This window comes from Leucopleurus acutus (genome assembly GCF_964270905.1).
Source record: "Leucopleurus acutus genome assembly, chromosome: 11".
Taxonomy (NCBI): Eukaryota; Metazoa; Chordata; class Mammalia; order Artiodactyla; family Delphinidae; genus Leucopleurus; species Leucopleurus acutus.
This window is the reverse complement of record NC_139152.1, coordinates 87802081-87820365: the sequence shown is the minus strand read 5'-3', so window position 1 is coordinate 87820365 and position 18285 is coordinate 87802081. Positions and strand designations below refer to the sequence as shown.

At 47.4% G+C, this 18285-nt stretch overlaps 1 protein-coding gene across 1 annotated transcript in view; it reads left to right on the top strand.

Annotated features, from left to right (window-relative positions):
• Positions 1 to 18285, top strand: part of NUAK1 (NUAK family kinase 1) — a gene marked incomplete at its 3' end in the record, with an annotated part of 64692 nt that overhangs the window by 17035 nt on the left and 29372 nt on the right. Inside the window, exon 2 of the mRNA XM_082850198.1 lies at positions 11907 to 12027. Coding sequence (XP_082706324.1) covers positions 11907 to 12027 — 121 coding nt within the window. The remainder of the gene's footprint in view (positions 1 to 11906; positions 12028 to 18285) is intronic.

The following is an 18285-nucleotide window of genomic DNA, read 5'->3' as shown; positions in this document are numbered from 1 at the left end:
GATCTTCCCGGACCGGGGCACGAACCCGTGTCCCCTGCATCGGCAGGCGGACTCTCAACCACTGCGCCACCAGGGAAGCCCTGGGTGAACATTCTTATAAAAATTATGACTGATGGGATTCAGCATGTTTAATTCAGTTCAACTCAACACGTGTTTATTGAATGTCTGTTATGGGACCGGACTCTCCCCTAGTTGCTGGGGACGCAGGGGTGAATGAGGGTTCCTATCCTGCCGTCTCTGCTTCCTATTCCTGGTATTGACCGTGAATGACTCTCCCTCTTGTTATATTATGTGTTGACTGTGATTTAGGTAGTACAGACAATGACTGGCATATTAGTCTGCTTGGGCTGCTGTAACAATACCATGGCCTACGTGGCTTAAATGACAGAAATTAATTTTCTTACAGTTCTGGAGGCTGGAAGTCAAAGATCAAGGTGCCGGCAGGGTTGGTTTCTGGTGAGACCTCTCTTCCTGGCTTGCAAATGGCTGCCTTCTCCCTGTGGCCTCACATGGCTTTTCCTCAGTGAGCACGTGCTCCTGGGGTCTCTTCCTCTCCCTCCGAGGACTTCAGTTTTGTTAGATCAGGACCCCACCCTTATGACCTCATTCAACCTTAGTCACCTCCTTAAAGGCCCTGCCTCCAAATAGTCACATTGGGGGTTAGGGCTTCAACATTTGAATTTGCTGGGGGGAGGGGAAGACAATTCAGTTTATAACAACTGGTAATATTTTATAGGGTAGAATATTATTTGGCAGGGAATATCGTTGGACTTTCTGCACCTTTCTTGCAAGATTGGTCAAAACAACCTGACTGAACCCCCAGTCAGCCAGAAAAAAAGGCCAAATTCCACAGTAATTTACTATGTCTTTATCAGGGTGAGAGAGGAAATTTTTGTAAGAATTAATCTGGATGGGTCCTGAAGACGGTATTTCAACTAGTACCAGTCAAGTGAAGTAGTCAGAGGCCCATCTTATGGAGGGGATGATGGAGTGTAAGGCACATGACATGAGTGAGCAAAGAGGACAGGGGAGATTCTCTCCTGGCTCTTGTCAGGGATGGGAAAATTCATACTCTGGGCAAAGTGAGACTCAATTCTCCTCTTAGGAGCATGAGGGAGACTTGGGGGTGGAAATGGGAGAATGAGGCCTGGAAGGACTTCTACATCAGTTTCTGCCTGTGATCTCACAAAAGAACACTTTGCTGGGAAGGGTCTCAGAGTCCTAGGAAGAGCATCTCCTTGGCCAAACTGTAGGTCATGTGTCTCCCCATTGGCATGGGGAGGGTGCAGTATCTTGACTGTCAGTCTCTTTAACAGTGGGGTAGGGGTGGGCCCCAGTGCAATGTCAGGGTGCTCCTACTAGTAGAAGGATGAATGGGTGCAGGGCAGGGAGAGCCTGTCCATTGCCCTCTCCATGGGATTGTAAGCAACTTGAGGGGTCGGTCCATGATCTGCAGGACCTTGATCGGTACCTTATCTAGAGCAGATTTCCCAGGATTGCTTGCTGGAGAATTGACTCACTGTTGCATCATTTTAGGGATGTGCTTCCCAGACCCTCTGGTCTGATTCTGCCTTTTGTTCAGCTGTGTTGCCTGGCCCTGCAGAGAGCAGCAAGAAACACCAGTGGATGTGCTTTTGAAGATGGGACTGATTTGAATAAGAAAAGACTTAGGATGGGGACAAGGCGGTGCGGTGTGGCTTGGGTGGCGCCTGCATCTCCGGAGACTCCGATTCAGCCTTCTTTACAGACACCCACTAAACGCCAGGCGCTGTGCTACGTGCTTTGTCAGTGTTGCTACCGAGCTTCAGAGTGTGGTCTTTGGGTTTCGGGAGACCCGGCTCTCCTGTTCATTAGTTGTGTGCCCTAGGGCAAGTTACTTCACCTTCCTCAGACTCAGTTTAAATTCACTGAGAAAGCAGAAATACTCTTTTAGTAAGAATTTCATGAATGAGCTGTTGAGAGGTTTAACAGGATGGTGCCCAGTGCCTGGCACACAGTAAGGGCTTGATAACTGGGAATTAGCATGATTACCACTAGCTATTGTTGTGAATTCTCTCCCAGCCTTTCTGGAGTGGGCACTATTATTGCTCCATTTTAAAGATGAGCAAGTTGAGGCTCAATGATTTTGGGACAAGCAGGGATTCAACACTTGAGAGTTTAGCCAGGTCAAAGAAGACTCAGTGGCAGGGGCCTGGGGGCTGGGTTGGGTGGAATCAGATGCCCTATTACTGTTGTATGGTTTCATAAAGGTCCATCTTTATACTTGGGGACCATGTCAGCCACAGCTCTTTGGCGTATACAGAACACCAGTTACCTGCCAGGCAGTGGAGATGTTGCAATGAATAAAACAGAAACGGTCTCTGTGTGAATGAAGCCTGTAAGTAATGGTGAGCAAGGTTAGGAAAGGGGACCTATATGTGCGTTTCGGGGGCTTATTGCAGGGGGTGGGTGCAGAGGAGGGGGTCAGCTGGAGAAGTTAGTTGCAGACAGTAGGGTGTGGGGGGATCCGGGCAGAGGAAATGACAAGCATAAATGTCCAGGGGCATGGACACACCCAGGCTGCTCCTTAAGTCCCTGTAATGACCACAGACCCCTGCCCCAACCGCCCTGAGGGTAGGCACTGAGTGATGGGTGTGGGTGAGGCCCATGGAGGCAACCGGCCTGATGGGGTGGCAGGAAATTTCCACCTGGGACTGAGCATGCGCCTTGGGGGTTGGGCTGGCAGAGCTGGGTGGGGGCTGTGCCTTTGTAGCTGGAGGTGCTTCTGTGACAACATCCCTGGTAGCAGGTTGGCCGGGCGGTAATTAGCGGGCTGACAAGCATCCAAATGGATTGTGCCGGGAGGGGGGGGTGGGGTGGGGGGGTGGGGGGGTGGGGAGAGGAGGGTGGGGGGGAGTGGAGGGCGATGGGGGGTTCCAGCGGGGGGAGAAGCGGCTGTGGAGCTTGGATAATGGACACTGAGAGCTGAGAGCTTCCCCTGGAAGGAAAAGAAGCTGCTGCTTGTGAGGAGATGATGAATGAGGCCTCTGGGGGTGGGGGCGGGGACAGACTGCAGCCCGGGCTCTTATTCCTTCCCTGTCTGATCCGTCTTTTTTTTTTTTTTTTAACATCTTTATTAGAGTATAATTGCTTTACAATGGTGTGTTAGTTTCTGCTTTATAACAAAGTGAATCAGTTATACATATACATACGTCCCCATATCTCTTCCCTCTCTGATCCGTCTTTGCGCTCTAATTGCTATATGCCCGTTTTTCACCTAAGAGAGATTCTGTCAGTATAAAAATAACCTCTGAGGACTCTTCTCTTTCACTTATCTTTAAAATCACCCATGGTTAAAATATAAAATTTAAAGCCCTGCCCTTTAATTTGTGTGTGTGTGTTACATGTATCCTACCATCTTAAGAAATTAAAAAACTTTTTTTTTTTCTTTGTTCTGCTTACCTGGATCAGCTAAACTCAGTTGGCTAATTTCCTTTCCCTTTGGAAAACTAATGTTTCTTCGGTCTTTTGTGTCCCTTTTTCATTGGTTCCCAAGGTCAGTGATTCAGTGGCTGCCTGAAGTTAATATTTAAAAGCAATGTTTTCAGTGAATTAAGAAATAATGGGAGAAGAACCGCCCAGGTATGCCTACTCACGTGTGATATCAAATCAGGCTTCAGATATTGGAACAAGGATCGGACTGAATTGGACTGAAAAGTGTCCCCAGCAGGTCTGTGTGAGGACAGCCCCCTGGCGTCAGATGGAAATGAAATCACGCATCGTGCTGTGAAACGGGTCCTAAAGTGCCAACACGCTTAGGAGTGGCTGTCACCTCCGCCCCACGCCCCCATCTCAGTTTATTAATAATGCAGCAGTTCTGGGGACTTCGCTGTGCTGGGGCCTGCCTCACATGTAAATGTGAATTTAAACCCTTTTTTTTGGGGTGGCAGTTTCAGTCCTGCTGCCAGCTGTGGTTTGGAATTTGGTTAGGAATCCCCACCCAGGGTATGATGTATCCAGGAGTGGAGTGGGAATCAGGACGCTTGTTGCCGTTCCAGTACTGCCGTTAGCTTCGTGAACTTGGGCCTGTACTTTAATCTCCCTGGGACTCGGTTTCCTCATCCGTAAAACGAGGGGGCTGGCATAGAACATTCTGGGGCCCTTGTAGCTCTAACATCTGCCAGTGATAATGTTGCTGGTTATGCCTTCTCGCCCTTCATCATATACACAATCTGATACGATCCCCACAGCAACCTCGTGGGGTCAGTGCTCTTGTCACCTTATTTGCAGATGAGGAAACTGAGGCTGTGACATGTTTGTCAGAGTACCTCCCTGTGCAGGGGGCACCTGGGCCAAGTCCCTGTGACTGATGACAGGGCCAAGGGGCTGAGGCTGGCTTTCTTAGCAGTTCTGGCTGGGGCTCTGCTGGGCTTGGAGCTTGATAAATCAAAGTTGCACAATCCTGAGCTTATTCAAGCTGTGGTATAAACAGTGTCAGACTGATCAGATGCTACTACTTGAGGCTGTCCAACTTAGAAGTAACCTCAGCCCTCTGATCTGGTCTGTCCTCCCCCCAGAGCTATTGAAACCTGGAAGAAGAGTCATTGAGCTTTAGATTTCTGAGTTGGTGTTGCGTTTGGCTTTCAGGAATGCGAGAGTCCAAAAATAACCCCCTGCTTGGCCACTCGAGTCCCAGCTGAACAAGCCTCGCGTTTTCAGTATTTTTGTGATGCTGGTGTTGCCTGTGTAGCATCTCTTGTGCTACTGGAGACCATTTCCTGCAGGGGGCCTTGGGATGGTTTCTTAAGAGATTTCCAGCGGATCCCCGTAAGAGGGGGCTTCTCACAGCCCCGGCTAGACCCTCTCTCACAGAGCAGGCAGGATGGGGGGCTCCAGAGCTCACCTCCTCTCTCCTCCTCTGGACACATTCACTTTGACCAGGCGTGGGAGCTCCAGGTGGCCTGCAGAGCATGAAGTAACCCATGAGCAGCCAGCTTCCGTGGGCTCCGGGCATCCACAGGCCTGCCTCAGGCTAGGATGAGCCAGATGTCCTCTGGGAACAAACCTTCCCTTTCCCAGGGGCAAATTAATACAGGTCACTGAGTCCCTTCAAGGAAGTAGCTTGTTTTAAATTCCCCTCTTTCTAGATGGGCAGTTCATGAATTTTCCTTAATCATCGAGCATTTAATATGACTGCATAGTATTTAAGTTACAGAAGGAGTGCCATCCCGGCCACATTGACTGTGGTTTAAGGTCAAACTAAAGAGTGCCGCAGAATCACCGGGGAAGCTTGTAAAAAGTGCCCATCCCAGCTTGTCCTCATCCTCGAATTCAATAGGTCTGGGCTGGGCCCTGGAATCTGCATTATGGCAGTCAGCATCCCCCTTTCCTCCCCAGACGGAGGATCTGACGCAGGTGGTACACCAGCCAGCCTTTGGCCAAGTGCTGTCTCCTGGAATCTAACTGCGTGCTCGGGGTGGGCTTGTCGCATGCTCTATCATTGCTGCTGGCGCTAACTTTCCATCGGTGCCTGCCCGGTCAGCCCTGGCCACTGTCTCCTGTTTACAAACCTCAGCGCCATACAGGGAGTGTAAATCTGCCTGCAGTTTCTTAGTCATTAATTCCACTTCCCTTGTGGCATCGACACATGCAATAATGACATTCTTCACTCAGCCGTTGAAGGGGGCAGGTCCAGAACAAGGGATGACTATCTGTAGATAGAAACATCCCAGGCCCTTCTGAGGACCTCCGAAGTGGGCCCTGGCCCTGTCAAATAAAAATCTGCTTTGCTGTTTCAATTCTGGAGATAGAACACATTTTTCATGGCAGGAGAAAAAAAAAATCAGGGTCATCTAAGGAAACACCATCTCTTATGGGGAGTTTTGGGAAATCGAGGATTGAGAGCTGATTTACACAGGATTATATGTTCAGAACCTCTTAGAAGGTTAAAAGGCTGGTGGTGGCGAATGGTAGGATAATGTTCTTTGAAGAAAAAGGTCTTTCTTCTATATGCTGTGCTCCCTGGCGTCAGGACGCCTCTCCTCAGAGCCTGCTGATACAACTCTTGGCTTCCAACCTGCTTCTGTCTGAAGAAACATCCACGCATTGACATGAATCAACAGGCCAGAGGGGAAGAGGCCCACGGTGGAGCTGCCTTGGGTTCCCATGGGGCTGGTTGCATCACGGCAACTTGCTAGAGTGTTGTCCTGAGTTGGCCAGACTCCTCACAAAGAGCTGGGGGGCATTTAATTAATCAGGGGCCTTGGCTGCAAGGTGGCCTCCTGGCTGGTGTCACCGTGGTGATGGCCGGGCACAGCCTTTCTAAGTGAAAGGCATTTGGTGATCCTGGGGAGCTTTGGACCCGTGGGGCCCACGCGGAGCTGTGCCTTTGCCTTGAACTCTGACCATCAACCAGGCCAGAGCAGGAACGCCCTACGCTGGCCTCCAACTTGACTTGGCTAACCATTCATTCCCACTGCAGATGGCCTCTGGGCCTCTTGGTAAGAAAAGGTCCCCTGAGCTGCCTCTGACTCAGTGCCTTGCAGCTCCCGTGGAGCCGTGGAACGTGGCCGGGTGTGAGATCACACCTGTGAATGGCAGGGAAGCTGCCAGCTCCTGTTGCCGGGATTAGATCTCAAACTTGTTCTCACTAAGTGATGCTAATGCCGTGTTTTATGGCCCTGTTTCTTCCCTGCTGCTCAGTCCCCGACTCCTGACCTCCCAGGACCTCACATGGGACCCTGTAAAAAACTTCATCTGCTTGGAGGGGGCCCATCACACTGGACTTTGGGGACTGTTTGGGATCCTTTGAGAGGTTCTATCACCTGCCATGTTTGCTGTCCATCCCGACTTTATCCACAGCCTCGAGAATCAGCAGCCTCTGGGCCCAGCCTGCCTGGTTCAAGTCCTCGCTCCATCTCTTCCAGGCAGTGTGGCTTTGGGCAGTGTTTATCTCCTCGGTGCCTAGGTGCCCCTGTACGATGGGGTTGTAGTTAGGACTAAATGAGATAAAGTCCACTGGCACATGGTTAACACATACTAGATATTAGTTACTGTTATTATTAAGAATATTGCCATTGCTTTAAAAGTGTTGATCTGTTAGGCCAAAGACAAAGCACTAAGATCTTGCTACTCAAAGTGTGGTCCCTGGGCTGACAGCACTGGTGCATCACCTGGGAGTTTGCTAGAACTCCAGAATCCCAGGCCCCACCTTAGACCTGTGGATTCAGAATCTTCATTTTGACCAGATGTCCAGGACCCCTTTGAGAGGCACTGTTCTGGAACAGCCTCTCTTTAGGCTGACAGATGTCAATCAATGAGCATCATGGGAGGTGGCTGTGGAGGGAAGAGGGTAGTGATTCTTTTGGTTGGAGCCTCAAATACAATACACACAGTCTGCCTGGAATTTTCTCCACTCCCCAAAGCAGCCCGGGAAGATGGCTGGCTGCCCTGCTCTGTGTAGGCATGCAGGCTGGATATTAAATTTAACCTGTTCTTGCCTCAGTACAAATGTGGGGAAGGGGAGGATGTGTGTGGGAGGAATGGGGAGGGGAGAGGCCCATGTGATGATGTGCTGTGGGCTTGTCACCCCTTTAAATGTGGCCCAAGACCCTGTATCACCGTGTCGTTCTGACAGGCCTCATTATAGTCACTGCCATTCAGTGAACACCTGGGGGCCAGGCACTGTACTTACTTCTCCTCCTTACAACAGCCCCAAGAGTTAGGACTTGCTGACCCCATTTTACAGATGAGGAAACTGAGACCTGTGAGGTTCAGTTTTGCCTGAGGTCATCCAGCCAGCAAAAGCCTGAGCTTTCATCATACTGCTCTGGTCCCCGTAGCCCTGCCTAGATCCCCGAGCTCTTAACATTCACAATGGCCACTGTGGAAAAGGAAGCCCAGCAGGCTGCAGAGCAGGTAGTTTTGGGTGATTATTCAAAAAAGGAAAAACAACCACTGCAGAAGAGAAGGCTGTTATATTTAGCAAGGGATCAGCATTGGCTGGGCTTTTTGCCTCTTAAACAGTCAGGCACCGCAGGGCGGAATTTGCAGGTCCACAGCCATAAGGTTTAATCATTGAACGATAGGGTGGCCTCATTTATAAGGCACACGGTGATGTCTAGACTTGGGAACACTTAGGAAAGGGGCTGGGCTGTGCGTTGGGCTTAAACACCTGAGTTCCCAGCTTCAGTCATTTTGAAGGCAGAGTGAAATCTCTCCAGCGCCTGCAGGAACCAACTGGACTTTTTTTTGGAGGGTGTATGATTTCAGACATTTGGTAACCTCTTCCTGCTGGGCCCTTTCCTTACCTCTGTCTTTCTTTGTAGATGTGGGTGAGGATTGAGGAAAACTGGGGAGGAGGTTTGCTCCATAATATCGGGCATCTCTGTGTATCTCTTTGGTAGCCTTTGGCCACTATTGGAAGGAGAAAGGGGAAGTGGTCCTGAGGTTGCTTTTCGGGTTCCAGTTGTTCGTCCTCCTGTCTGGTCTCAGACTCAGGAGCCACGGATGCTCATGTGGGCTCAGCTGTTCTGAGCTTCCAGACATTTCTGATGAGGGTACAATTTAAAGAACCAGGAGAGAGATTCTCCTGCCCTTTTTGCACTTTGGGAACAAATGTGGTCTCCATTCCCTAGACCTTCACTTGCTGCCCCACGAGGAAGCAGGAGGAATTTATGGGGTATTGTCTCTGGGTTAAATGTGGCTGACATTTACTAAGCCCTTATCCTGGGCCAGGCATGTTCTAAGCCATTTAATCCTCATAGGGCCCTGTGAGGCAGGTCCTGTATTTTCCTGCTTGACAGATGAGGAAACTGGAGCACAGAGAGGTTTTGCAACCTGCTCAAGGTCACACAGCTGGTGAGTGGTTTTAGCCAGGATTCAAGGCCATGTCCTTAACCATCATGCTGCCTCACCGTGTGCTGGCTCAGTTTATCCTTCAACTTCACAAAGGAGGCACTGCATTACGTTACAGAAGCTGCATTTTTAGATCTCATTCTCCTTTTTAAACAACTCTTCAAAAATGTGACAACCATTTTTAGCTATCTAGCTCCTATGGAAACATCCTGGGAGCTGGATTTGGCCTCAGGCTGAATGTGCATCAAACAAAGAAGCAGGATAATTTCAGATGGTGTGGGAAAGGTGTAGGGAGAGTATAAGGCCAGGAGTGTCCTTATCAGGTAGAGGGGTGAGGGAAGGCCTCCCTGAGGGACCACGGAGCTGAAGCTCCGCGGTGTGTAAAGCACTTATCACAGTGTCTGTACCATATATTAAGTGCATCGTGAATGCCGCTATTATTTCTATCCTTATTGCTTTCGTGGTTGGCCATTCATTGGATCTATGACCTTGGGTGAGTCATCTCCCGCTCTTGGGAGTTGAACTGAATGTCTCCCCTCTGGCCTTGACAGTTCTCAGTGATTTCTAGCATTTGTCTCCCACCACGCCTTTGAAATAGGGGGCAGAATGAGCCCTCTTTTACAATTTCAATAGAAGATTCATTGTCGGAAGAGGGAAGCTTTTGTGGAGGGACAACCACCATGGCTATTAACATTTATGGAGCCCTTTTAGTTTCCTCAGTGCCAAGCGGGGTGTGATTAGAATGTGGGCACTTTCCTCTTCACACTGGGCTGGAAACATCCCTCTGGCAAAGACACCGTGGGACCGTTGGCCTCTCGCTCCATGGTTGGGGGGATTGACAAGTCCACTTATTTTCTCAACCCCCGGAATGTCACTACCCTCCCCTGACCTTGGATGGTGAAAGAATTTATTTCTATTGTCATTTGACAATAGGGCCTCCCCAAGGCCAAGTTCAGCCTGCTGTATAATCAAAGGGGTAGTTTCACCACTCGGCCCATCTTTAGTTCCTGGAGGAATGTAGGAGTTGGTCCAAGAGCCACCCACATCCTCCACGGCCTGAGTGTGTTCACTGTCGGCTTCCTCCAGAGCGAGCTCCCAGGATCGCAGGCCCTGCTCAGATAAATCAAAGCCTTCAAGTCATGTCTTTACATTTGACGTAAGCAAAGGCAGGCATTTCTTGCTGCATCCTGAATGGGGCTGTCGTGAGGGCCTGGGGGAGCAGGGGGGCCTGGCACCCTGGTGAAAGGGGGCCTTGAAGCTGGAAGCTCATTCATCTCTGTGCAGCCTCCTTGTCTCCCCAGACGCGTGGTCCATCCACACTCTAGGGAGGGTGCTACCTGCCCCTGGGTTTACAGCAGGGCGTCCTGTGTTTCCTGTTTGCTTTCCCCATTCCTCAATTGCCCACGTTAAGTAGGATGCCAAAGAAATCCTAAGTCACCTTCTTGACGTGCCTGTCTTGGTGGTGCTGTTTGACTGGAGTGGTCCCTCCATTTTTGCTCCAGTTCTACTGTCACTTCCCTGGTCTGGCCTCTCATCCACCTAATAACATCAACCCCTGCCCCCCTGCCCTTCTTCCCTCCTTCCCCCTTCCCTCTCTATGTACCTGCCTCCCTGCCCACACTCAGTGTTTTCTCAGGCCTGCCACGCGCCAGGCATGGTTTTAAGCGCTGGAGAGAAAGCAGTGAACAAGATCCCCACCAGTGTAGGGTCAGGTAATGACACCACTACTGATTTAATGACAGCTGGGGAAAGGTCTGCAAAGGAGAAATCCGGGGACCTGCTGGTTGATTTAACCAGCAAAGAGCAAAATCAAGAATAATAAGAGCTTCCTAAGTCTTGTGGCGTCACAGATGGACTGGTTGTATTTTAGAGACATTTCCGTGTATAGCGCTGCATGGGGATCTGGTGCCCAGTCGGAAACCGCAGATGATCACAGGTGTGAGTGCATTCCTGCTGCAGCCGCCCATGCTTGACCCTGTGATAGGCGAGGTGTGGCCCTGGGCTGCTGCTAACAAGGACTCTTTCCTCCAGAGCCTTTGCAATCCGAGGGGTGGTTTTACTTCCTTTCATCCAGGAGAGGTTGCTAAGGTGAGGGTCGAGGTCACAAGAGGACCAGTTTGGAGGGAACTAAGCAGGCTTTCAGAGCTGGCAGCAAATCGATTGGCAGGTTTCCTTGTTACCCATGGCTAACCCCCTCCGCCAAAGTAGTTTTGCCCCCCTGAGAGCCAAGGCGGATTAGATTACCAACCAACTTGTTTGTGAGCAGAGATGAATTCATTGGCAAACATATTTCTTCCTTATTAGATTCCCATTGTCCTTTAATGTCTTTTTATTTATGTGTTTCTTTTGAGTAATTGCTCTGCGCCTTGGCCCTGGCAACTCTCTGCAGTTTGGATTTGCAGACAACATTGGCACGGAGCTTTTGGAATCAACTGGGGCTGGGCAGGGAGTCTAGCTTAGCTTCCTTGGTTTTACTCTGACTTTTCTCAAGCAGGGCCTTTTGGTCGTATCACTTGCTGTCAAAGGTGCCTTAGTGAGAGGAAGGATGTAGGAAGGATTTGGCTTCTGAGCAATTGCATCAGCATAGCATAAGCCGGAGTCTTAAAACCCAAGGTTTGAGCAGAACTGGCCTTGAGACAGGCCACGCAGTAAAGCCTTTTCTATCCATCACTGCGGCAGCTGCATGGTGGGGCTGAGTGATGCTAATTTCACCTCTCCATGTTTAGTCATCGACACCCTGTAACCAAGCTCTCCTTTTTTCTTTTTTCAAAGGATCAGGATTCCTAGAGTAAATGAATCTGGCCACGTGAAGCAGCCCTCTGCTTTGTGGAAAAAAAAACAAAAAAGCCACCATCCCAAACCCAGGCTGTTAAAACCTGATGTTTTCTGTTGTCTGGAGAAGGGTGTTTTTGCTATAAATGAAAGATGTGACGGGGGTATTTCGAAGCTTTGTTTTGGTTATTGTCGGTTCTGCCAACAAGTAACATCTGTATTTATTTTCCAAACTCTCCCAATGGCTGATTTGCATCTGTTTAGTTCTCTGAGTAACATTTCATTTCCTGACTTTATAGGTTGCTATAAAATCCATTCGTAAGGACAAAATTAAGGATGAACAAGACATGGTTCACATCAGACGAGAGATTGAGATCATGTCATCCCTCAACCATCCTCATATCATCAGTATTTATGAAGGTCAGTGATTTTTTTTTCACCCCCGTATCAGTTACCATTTCTCATACCATGGGGCCTGCCAAGATTTTTAGGTAATTGCCCTTCTGGGCAGGAGCCAAGTATTTTTTCCTCATGATGCAAAAATAGCTGGGTGTTATCTCTTATTTGGTTACCTTGAGTGCAACCAGACACATGTAGCACAGCGCACTTTGGTGATAAAGTAGCTGTGGCTGGTGCCTCCTTCTGTCTTCCCCATTTCTTGGTGGTTGCTAAGCAACCCACCTTATTGAAAACCACTATGTGAGACAGCCGTGGTTTCTGGAAAATGGCAGTTTTCTGGGTGGCCAAGTAACGGTGGATCTATTGTAAATGTCATTCCCCAAAGCTGATGCTTCAGGGGTGGTGTCATGAGTTATTCAAAGTTAGCCTTTCTGAGTTAGGAATTAACTTCCAGCAGGTCCAAGAAATGCCAAGAAAGAAGAGGGATCTGTTGGTGTGACAGATACTTTGCAGATGCAGTTCGAGTTGTTGGTGTTTATAGAAGGACAGGGAGGGGAAGAGCTTATAAAGGTGCTCATTCTTCAACTCTTTAGTTCCTCATGGGAAGAAATGGAGAGTATAAACTTCCCAGTCTGTCATTTAAAAAAAATATCCTTTAAAAAATTACACAAGCAACATGTGTTTATGGCAGAAATGATTGAAATACAACTGTTAAAATTTTTAAAATAATTTCTGCTCTCTCATTTTGATGAATGGCTCTTTATACATATTTATATTTTTAGTCTACTTTTCTATATCTGTAATGTGGTTTTTATCCAGAGTTAGATCATACTGTTTATACTGGGTTTTAGCTTGATTTTTTTTTTCATTTTTTATATCATGCATCTCTTCCTATATCAATAAATATTCCACTATAAGGACATTTTAAAAGGCTTTATAGTGTTCCATTTATGGACATACCATAATTTATTGGATCTATTTTCTTTTGTCAAATATATAAATTGTTTTAAATTTCTGGTTATTATAAACAGGGCTTTAAAGACTCTCCTTGTACATCATGTTTACATTCATTTCTGATTATTTTCTTATGAAAAATCCCTAGTCTTGGATTTACTGAGTCTAAACATTTCTGTAGAATATTTTTTAATATATGGTTGAGTCAGAAAAATAAACCTATTTTTAATTTCTGGTCTGTTCATCATAACTTATACAGTAAGGGCTAAGAGGAAACCAGACGGTGACCCTGAAGTTTTTCTGATATTTCAGTTTTCCTTCTTCTAGTTCCCTGCTGGGTTTTGCTATGCTTTTTTCCCCCTGCTATTTCTATTTTTGCTCCTCATGTAGAAGTAAATGCTGGAGCACAGGCTCCGGACGCGCAGGCTCAGCGGCCATGGCTCACGGGCCCAGCCGCTCCGCGGCATGTGGGATCTTCCTGGACTGGGGCACGAACCCGTGTCCCCTGCATCGGCAGGCGGACTCCCAACCACTGCGCCACCAGGGAAGCCCGCTGGTAATATCTTTTATCTTGATTTTTCTAAAGCTCATTTTTGGGACCCTTGGAGATAGGATTTTTAAGGGGGAAATCTGCATTTATTCAGTCACTTATTCATTCCACAAACATCTCTTGCAGTGGGTCTCAAACTGCAGTCCCTGGACCAGAAGCATCAGCATAAATTGGGATTGTTAGAAATGCAGAGTCCCAGGCCCTGCCCAGGACCTGCCGTAGACATGGAAACAATATATTCTGGGACCAAGGAGGCCCAAGCTTAGAAGTTTTCATGGAAATATATGGCATCCAAGCTGGGCCTTGAAGGAGGTTTTTGGAGGAAGAATTGACAAAAGTAGAATTCCAGGCTGATAAAACAAATCTGAATATGCCTGGTAATTGAGGGGAATTTCCAGAAGTGAGAAGTGAGTTGAGATACAAAATGCAGGATGAGAGTGAATTTTATTAAATGTGGAGTGTTTTTGCTCTTTGTGTTGCCATGGAAACCTGAAGGCCATCATGCATAGTGTGGACCAGTGTGGGTCACATGCTCTGTGTGCAGTTCTGTGAGATTTCTTAGCCTAGAGCTGGAGGCTTCTTTACCAGGAAGCAGAGTTTTAATCCAGCATGAAGTTTCCAGTTCTTTATTTGGGAGACGGGTCTGTGGTCACAGAAGTCTGGCATCAAGAAGCCTACTTCTTTACTAGCATCATGCCCTCCTTGACGTTGGGAATCCTTCAGGCTGAATGGGGAACAGGAGTCTGTCCCCCTTCCAAGGGAAGGCCAGAGATGAACCTCAATGGAAGAAGATCCTATTATCAAGGTCAAGGCCTTAGCCCAGCCCCTGCTGGAGGCTTCAAGAAGAGAAGCCCTTGCTCGTAACTTTAAAGATGGGTATCAGCATGAATTAAAGTTCTTTGGGTGACTAGAAATAACTTTCACCAAGGCCTCAGGTGAGAGCTTGGGCTTCAATTCATAAAACCCTTAGAACTGGCTTTAGGGAGTCAGGGAAGAGCTTGAGTTCTCACACCAGACTTGAGACTTTGAGCAGGATGGTGGGCCTTTCAGTGCCTCAATGACTGCACCTATATTGGGATAACAATTCTACCCCCTCCTAGGGTTTGTCAGTAGGATTAAATGAGATGATACATATACTGGTAAGCTCAAAAAGGTCATTGTTATGAAGACCCCATAATCATCCTAAGTAGTTCTTAATCTGGGGTCCATTGACAGGATATTTCATGAGTGAGCTACAGGGGGTCTGTAAATCCTCTGAAATTAAGTATGTAACTATGTTGTCTAAGCCACTGGCTACAGATGGATATTAAAATTAATTGAAATAAAAATTCAGTTCCTCAGACACTTTAGCCACATTTCAAGTGGCTCAACGGCCACATTTGGCTAGTGGCTGCCATATTGGACAGCATCGTAGTTGTGGAAACTGAGGCTCTGGAAGGTTCATGACTCGCTGGGTGTGTTTGTTTGCTAGGGCTGCTACCACAGACTGGGTGGCTTAAACAATAGAAATTTATTTTTTCTTGGATTTGGAGGCTTGAAAGTCCAAGACTAAGGTGTCAGTAGAGTTGGTTTCTTCTAAGGCCTCTCTCCTTGGCTTGTAGACTGCCATTTTCTCCCTGCGTCTTCACATCTGTATGTGTCTGTGTCTAAATTTTTCCTTCTTAGAAGGACACTAATCATTTTGGCTTAGGGCCCACCTAATGACCTCATTTTAACTTGATTACTTCTTTAAAGACTATCTCCAAATAGGATTGCATTCTGAGGAACTAGGTGTTAGGACTTCAACATAGGGTTTTTTGTTTGTTTGTTTTTTGTTTTGCAGTGGGGCTGGGAATATTCAGCTTATAATACTGGGTATGCTGCCTAGTTGGTGGCCCTGGCACACAGGTCTTCTTACCCCACTTGTTTTTTTCCCTCTGCCAGGCCTCAGCCCTGTATTTCTGACCTTGTGTCTTGTTTTGCTGTCTCTGCAGCCCACCACTGTGCCCCAGGCCTCCCCCTCAGCCTGGCCTTTTCCCTCCTTTTCAACCCTGGGGTGTGGCAGGGGCAGTGCAGAGGTAGCAATGGTGGTGGGAACTGAGTCTGTGAGTTAATACCCTGGTCCCTCTGTAGCTCACAAAGTGAAACCTTCTCCCTGGAAGCTGATTGGTCGTTTGATGGGCCAGTCAGGAGCCTTAGCTGAGTTCAGACATGTGTTAATTTTCTGAGTGAAAAATCAGTGCCCAGGCATCTAATTGGCTGTTTGGACATTAGCTAAGTGAACTTTACAATTTCTTCTTCAACAAGGACCTTTGTGATTTAAAACAGACACACACACACACACACACACACACACACACACACACACATCCTAGCAAAAGCAGCAGTAGCAATAACAATAATAGCAGCAACATGACAAAGCAATGATGCGCCTAACCCTGTACGTTTAGGACCTTTGGGGTTTCATGTGGGGGAATGCACCATTTTGGACTGTACAATCAGGTGATATTGTAATAACTAGTTCCAGAGGAATAATTCATTCATTAAAAAAACTAAGTGCCTACTACGTGCCAGGCCCTGTTCTAGGTACTAGGAATGCAAAGGTGAACAAGGCAGGCTCTGGGCTGTGGAGCTGAAATTTAGTGAATAGACAGGCGAACAGATAAGTGACTTTTGAGCTGAGACCTGAATGGAATGAGGAGTGAGCCCTTCGAAGACCTGGGCATTCCAGGCAGAGGGAACAGTATGTGCAGATGCTCAGAGGAGGGAAGCAGCTTGTGTTGTGAGAAGTGACAGAGGGCCTCTGAGACTGAGGGACTGAATAGGGTGGCAGGAGAGAGGAAATTGGAGAGGGCCATATTTTGACCACATTGGCTAAAGGAAAGAGTATGGATTTTTTACACCAGGAGTAGGGGGATGCCACTGGTTTTGAGGAAGGAAGTAACATTTTAAAATTAACACTTGAAAGTAATACTAATAATAGCTTGGAGTTATTGAGTGTTTACCCTGTGCTAGGATATGTGTATGTATGATCTCATTTAATCCTTATATCCATGAAAGATGAATTGTTAAGATCCCTATTTTATGGTAAGGAAAATTCAGCTTGTTGGCTAAGTGCATTTTCCAAGGTTATACCAACTACTAGTAACTGGTGGATCTGAGAGTTGAACTTAGCGACACTCTGAAGCTTGTGCTGCTGATACTAACCAGGTATTTGGTGGTCTGCCGCGACCCCTAATTGGGGGCAAGCCTTGTCCTAAACCCTGTGATACAGATAATTCCTGGCCTTCATAGAGGTTACTGTCTTAAATATGTGAGAGCATTAAATCCCAGCTTGGTGGGTATTTTAGAGAATATTTCTGCATACATGTTAGGAAGAAGCTTGGGTCCCCCGTCCAGTAAATTCATAGGTCAAGTGTTTCCTCAGCTGCAGTTCATGGAAATGTAAGTTATTTGTATATTATTCACAGTACCTGCAGGCTCATAAAACCTGCAGCTTCACTGAATCAGTGCTGCTGTTCACCAGATCTCAAAAATAATTCCTCTTAAATGTTTCTTTCCCAAACCAGATCCTGGGGTTACTCTCCTATTGACACGTAGGTGAAGGTGATTGACCCTCAAATTTGTCAACTCTGTGTAAACACACAAAGCATAACTGGCTTCTAATGCTAAGTAAATAAAAGAGGATAGACATACACCTTCTAGCGTGTGATGCTATAAGGGTAACCTAATCGAGAGAGAAAAGGAAGAAAGAAATCTCTGGCACCATCTTGGGATGGACCCCTGTTTTCAGTCAAAGGAATTCCATTCTCTCAGCAGGGAGGTAATTGACAATAAGGAAAGAACAGCTGAAAAGGAAGGGCCCCGGAGCTTTCAACTTGGTTTGCCTAGGATGGAAGAGATAAAAACGTTTTTTTGCCTGGGGTTCTGATTTCAGGACCCAAGTTCAAACATCAAAGGCACATTGTCTCACCCCCATTTCCCCTTTGGAAGCCCAGGAGACTCAGTCTGCAAAACCACGACCCAGCATCTTGCTGCCCAACGCTTCAGGGAAACAGCACAGTCCAGCATGTAAAAGCGAAAAGGTGGGGAGTGGGGAGATTGGACCGGTGCCTTCACTTTTATGCTCTTGTGTTTTTTTTGTTCCTGGAAATCTCTTTTCTTGGCCCTGCAAGATTACATCTTCTCTCTCGGCCCTTTTTTACATTGTGATATGCCAGACTGGCCAGCCTTTTCATCACATCCCCTGTCTTAGGTAAGGGTGAGCCTGGCTTTCTGGGACAAAGTAGGATGGCTATTTGGCGTTTGTCAGCTGTGATCTCTTGCCTTTGGGAGAGTCTCTCAAACTTCAGAAACACAGTAGCAAGCAAATGTGTTTCTTTTAATAATCATGTGAGTTTCATGCCCTGGCTCCATGAGCCTTAAACCTGCTGTCCATGAGAAGATGTAAAAGAGTCCATATTCTACTAAATTCTCCGAACTCCTACTGTGGAGACGTTTTGGATGAATTTACTATCAGTTAAAAGCTCCTCCCAGCTTCTTAGAAGTATACATTACGATATGCTTTTTTAAGCTACCTGTGCCTTATGAGATTCCGATAGATCTTTCTGGAAGGGGATCTAGTTCTTGTCTCTTGGTGAAAATCACTGCTTTAAAAATCCAGGCTCTGATGACGGGCATTCCTGCCTTGCAACTTGTGGCCAGAGGCAATGAGACTGGTGCAAGTTGTTTCCACAGAACTCAGCAGAGGTCCTGGAGTGAGAAACTTTTGCTGCCCCTGGAAGAGAACCCCTTGA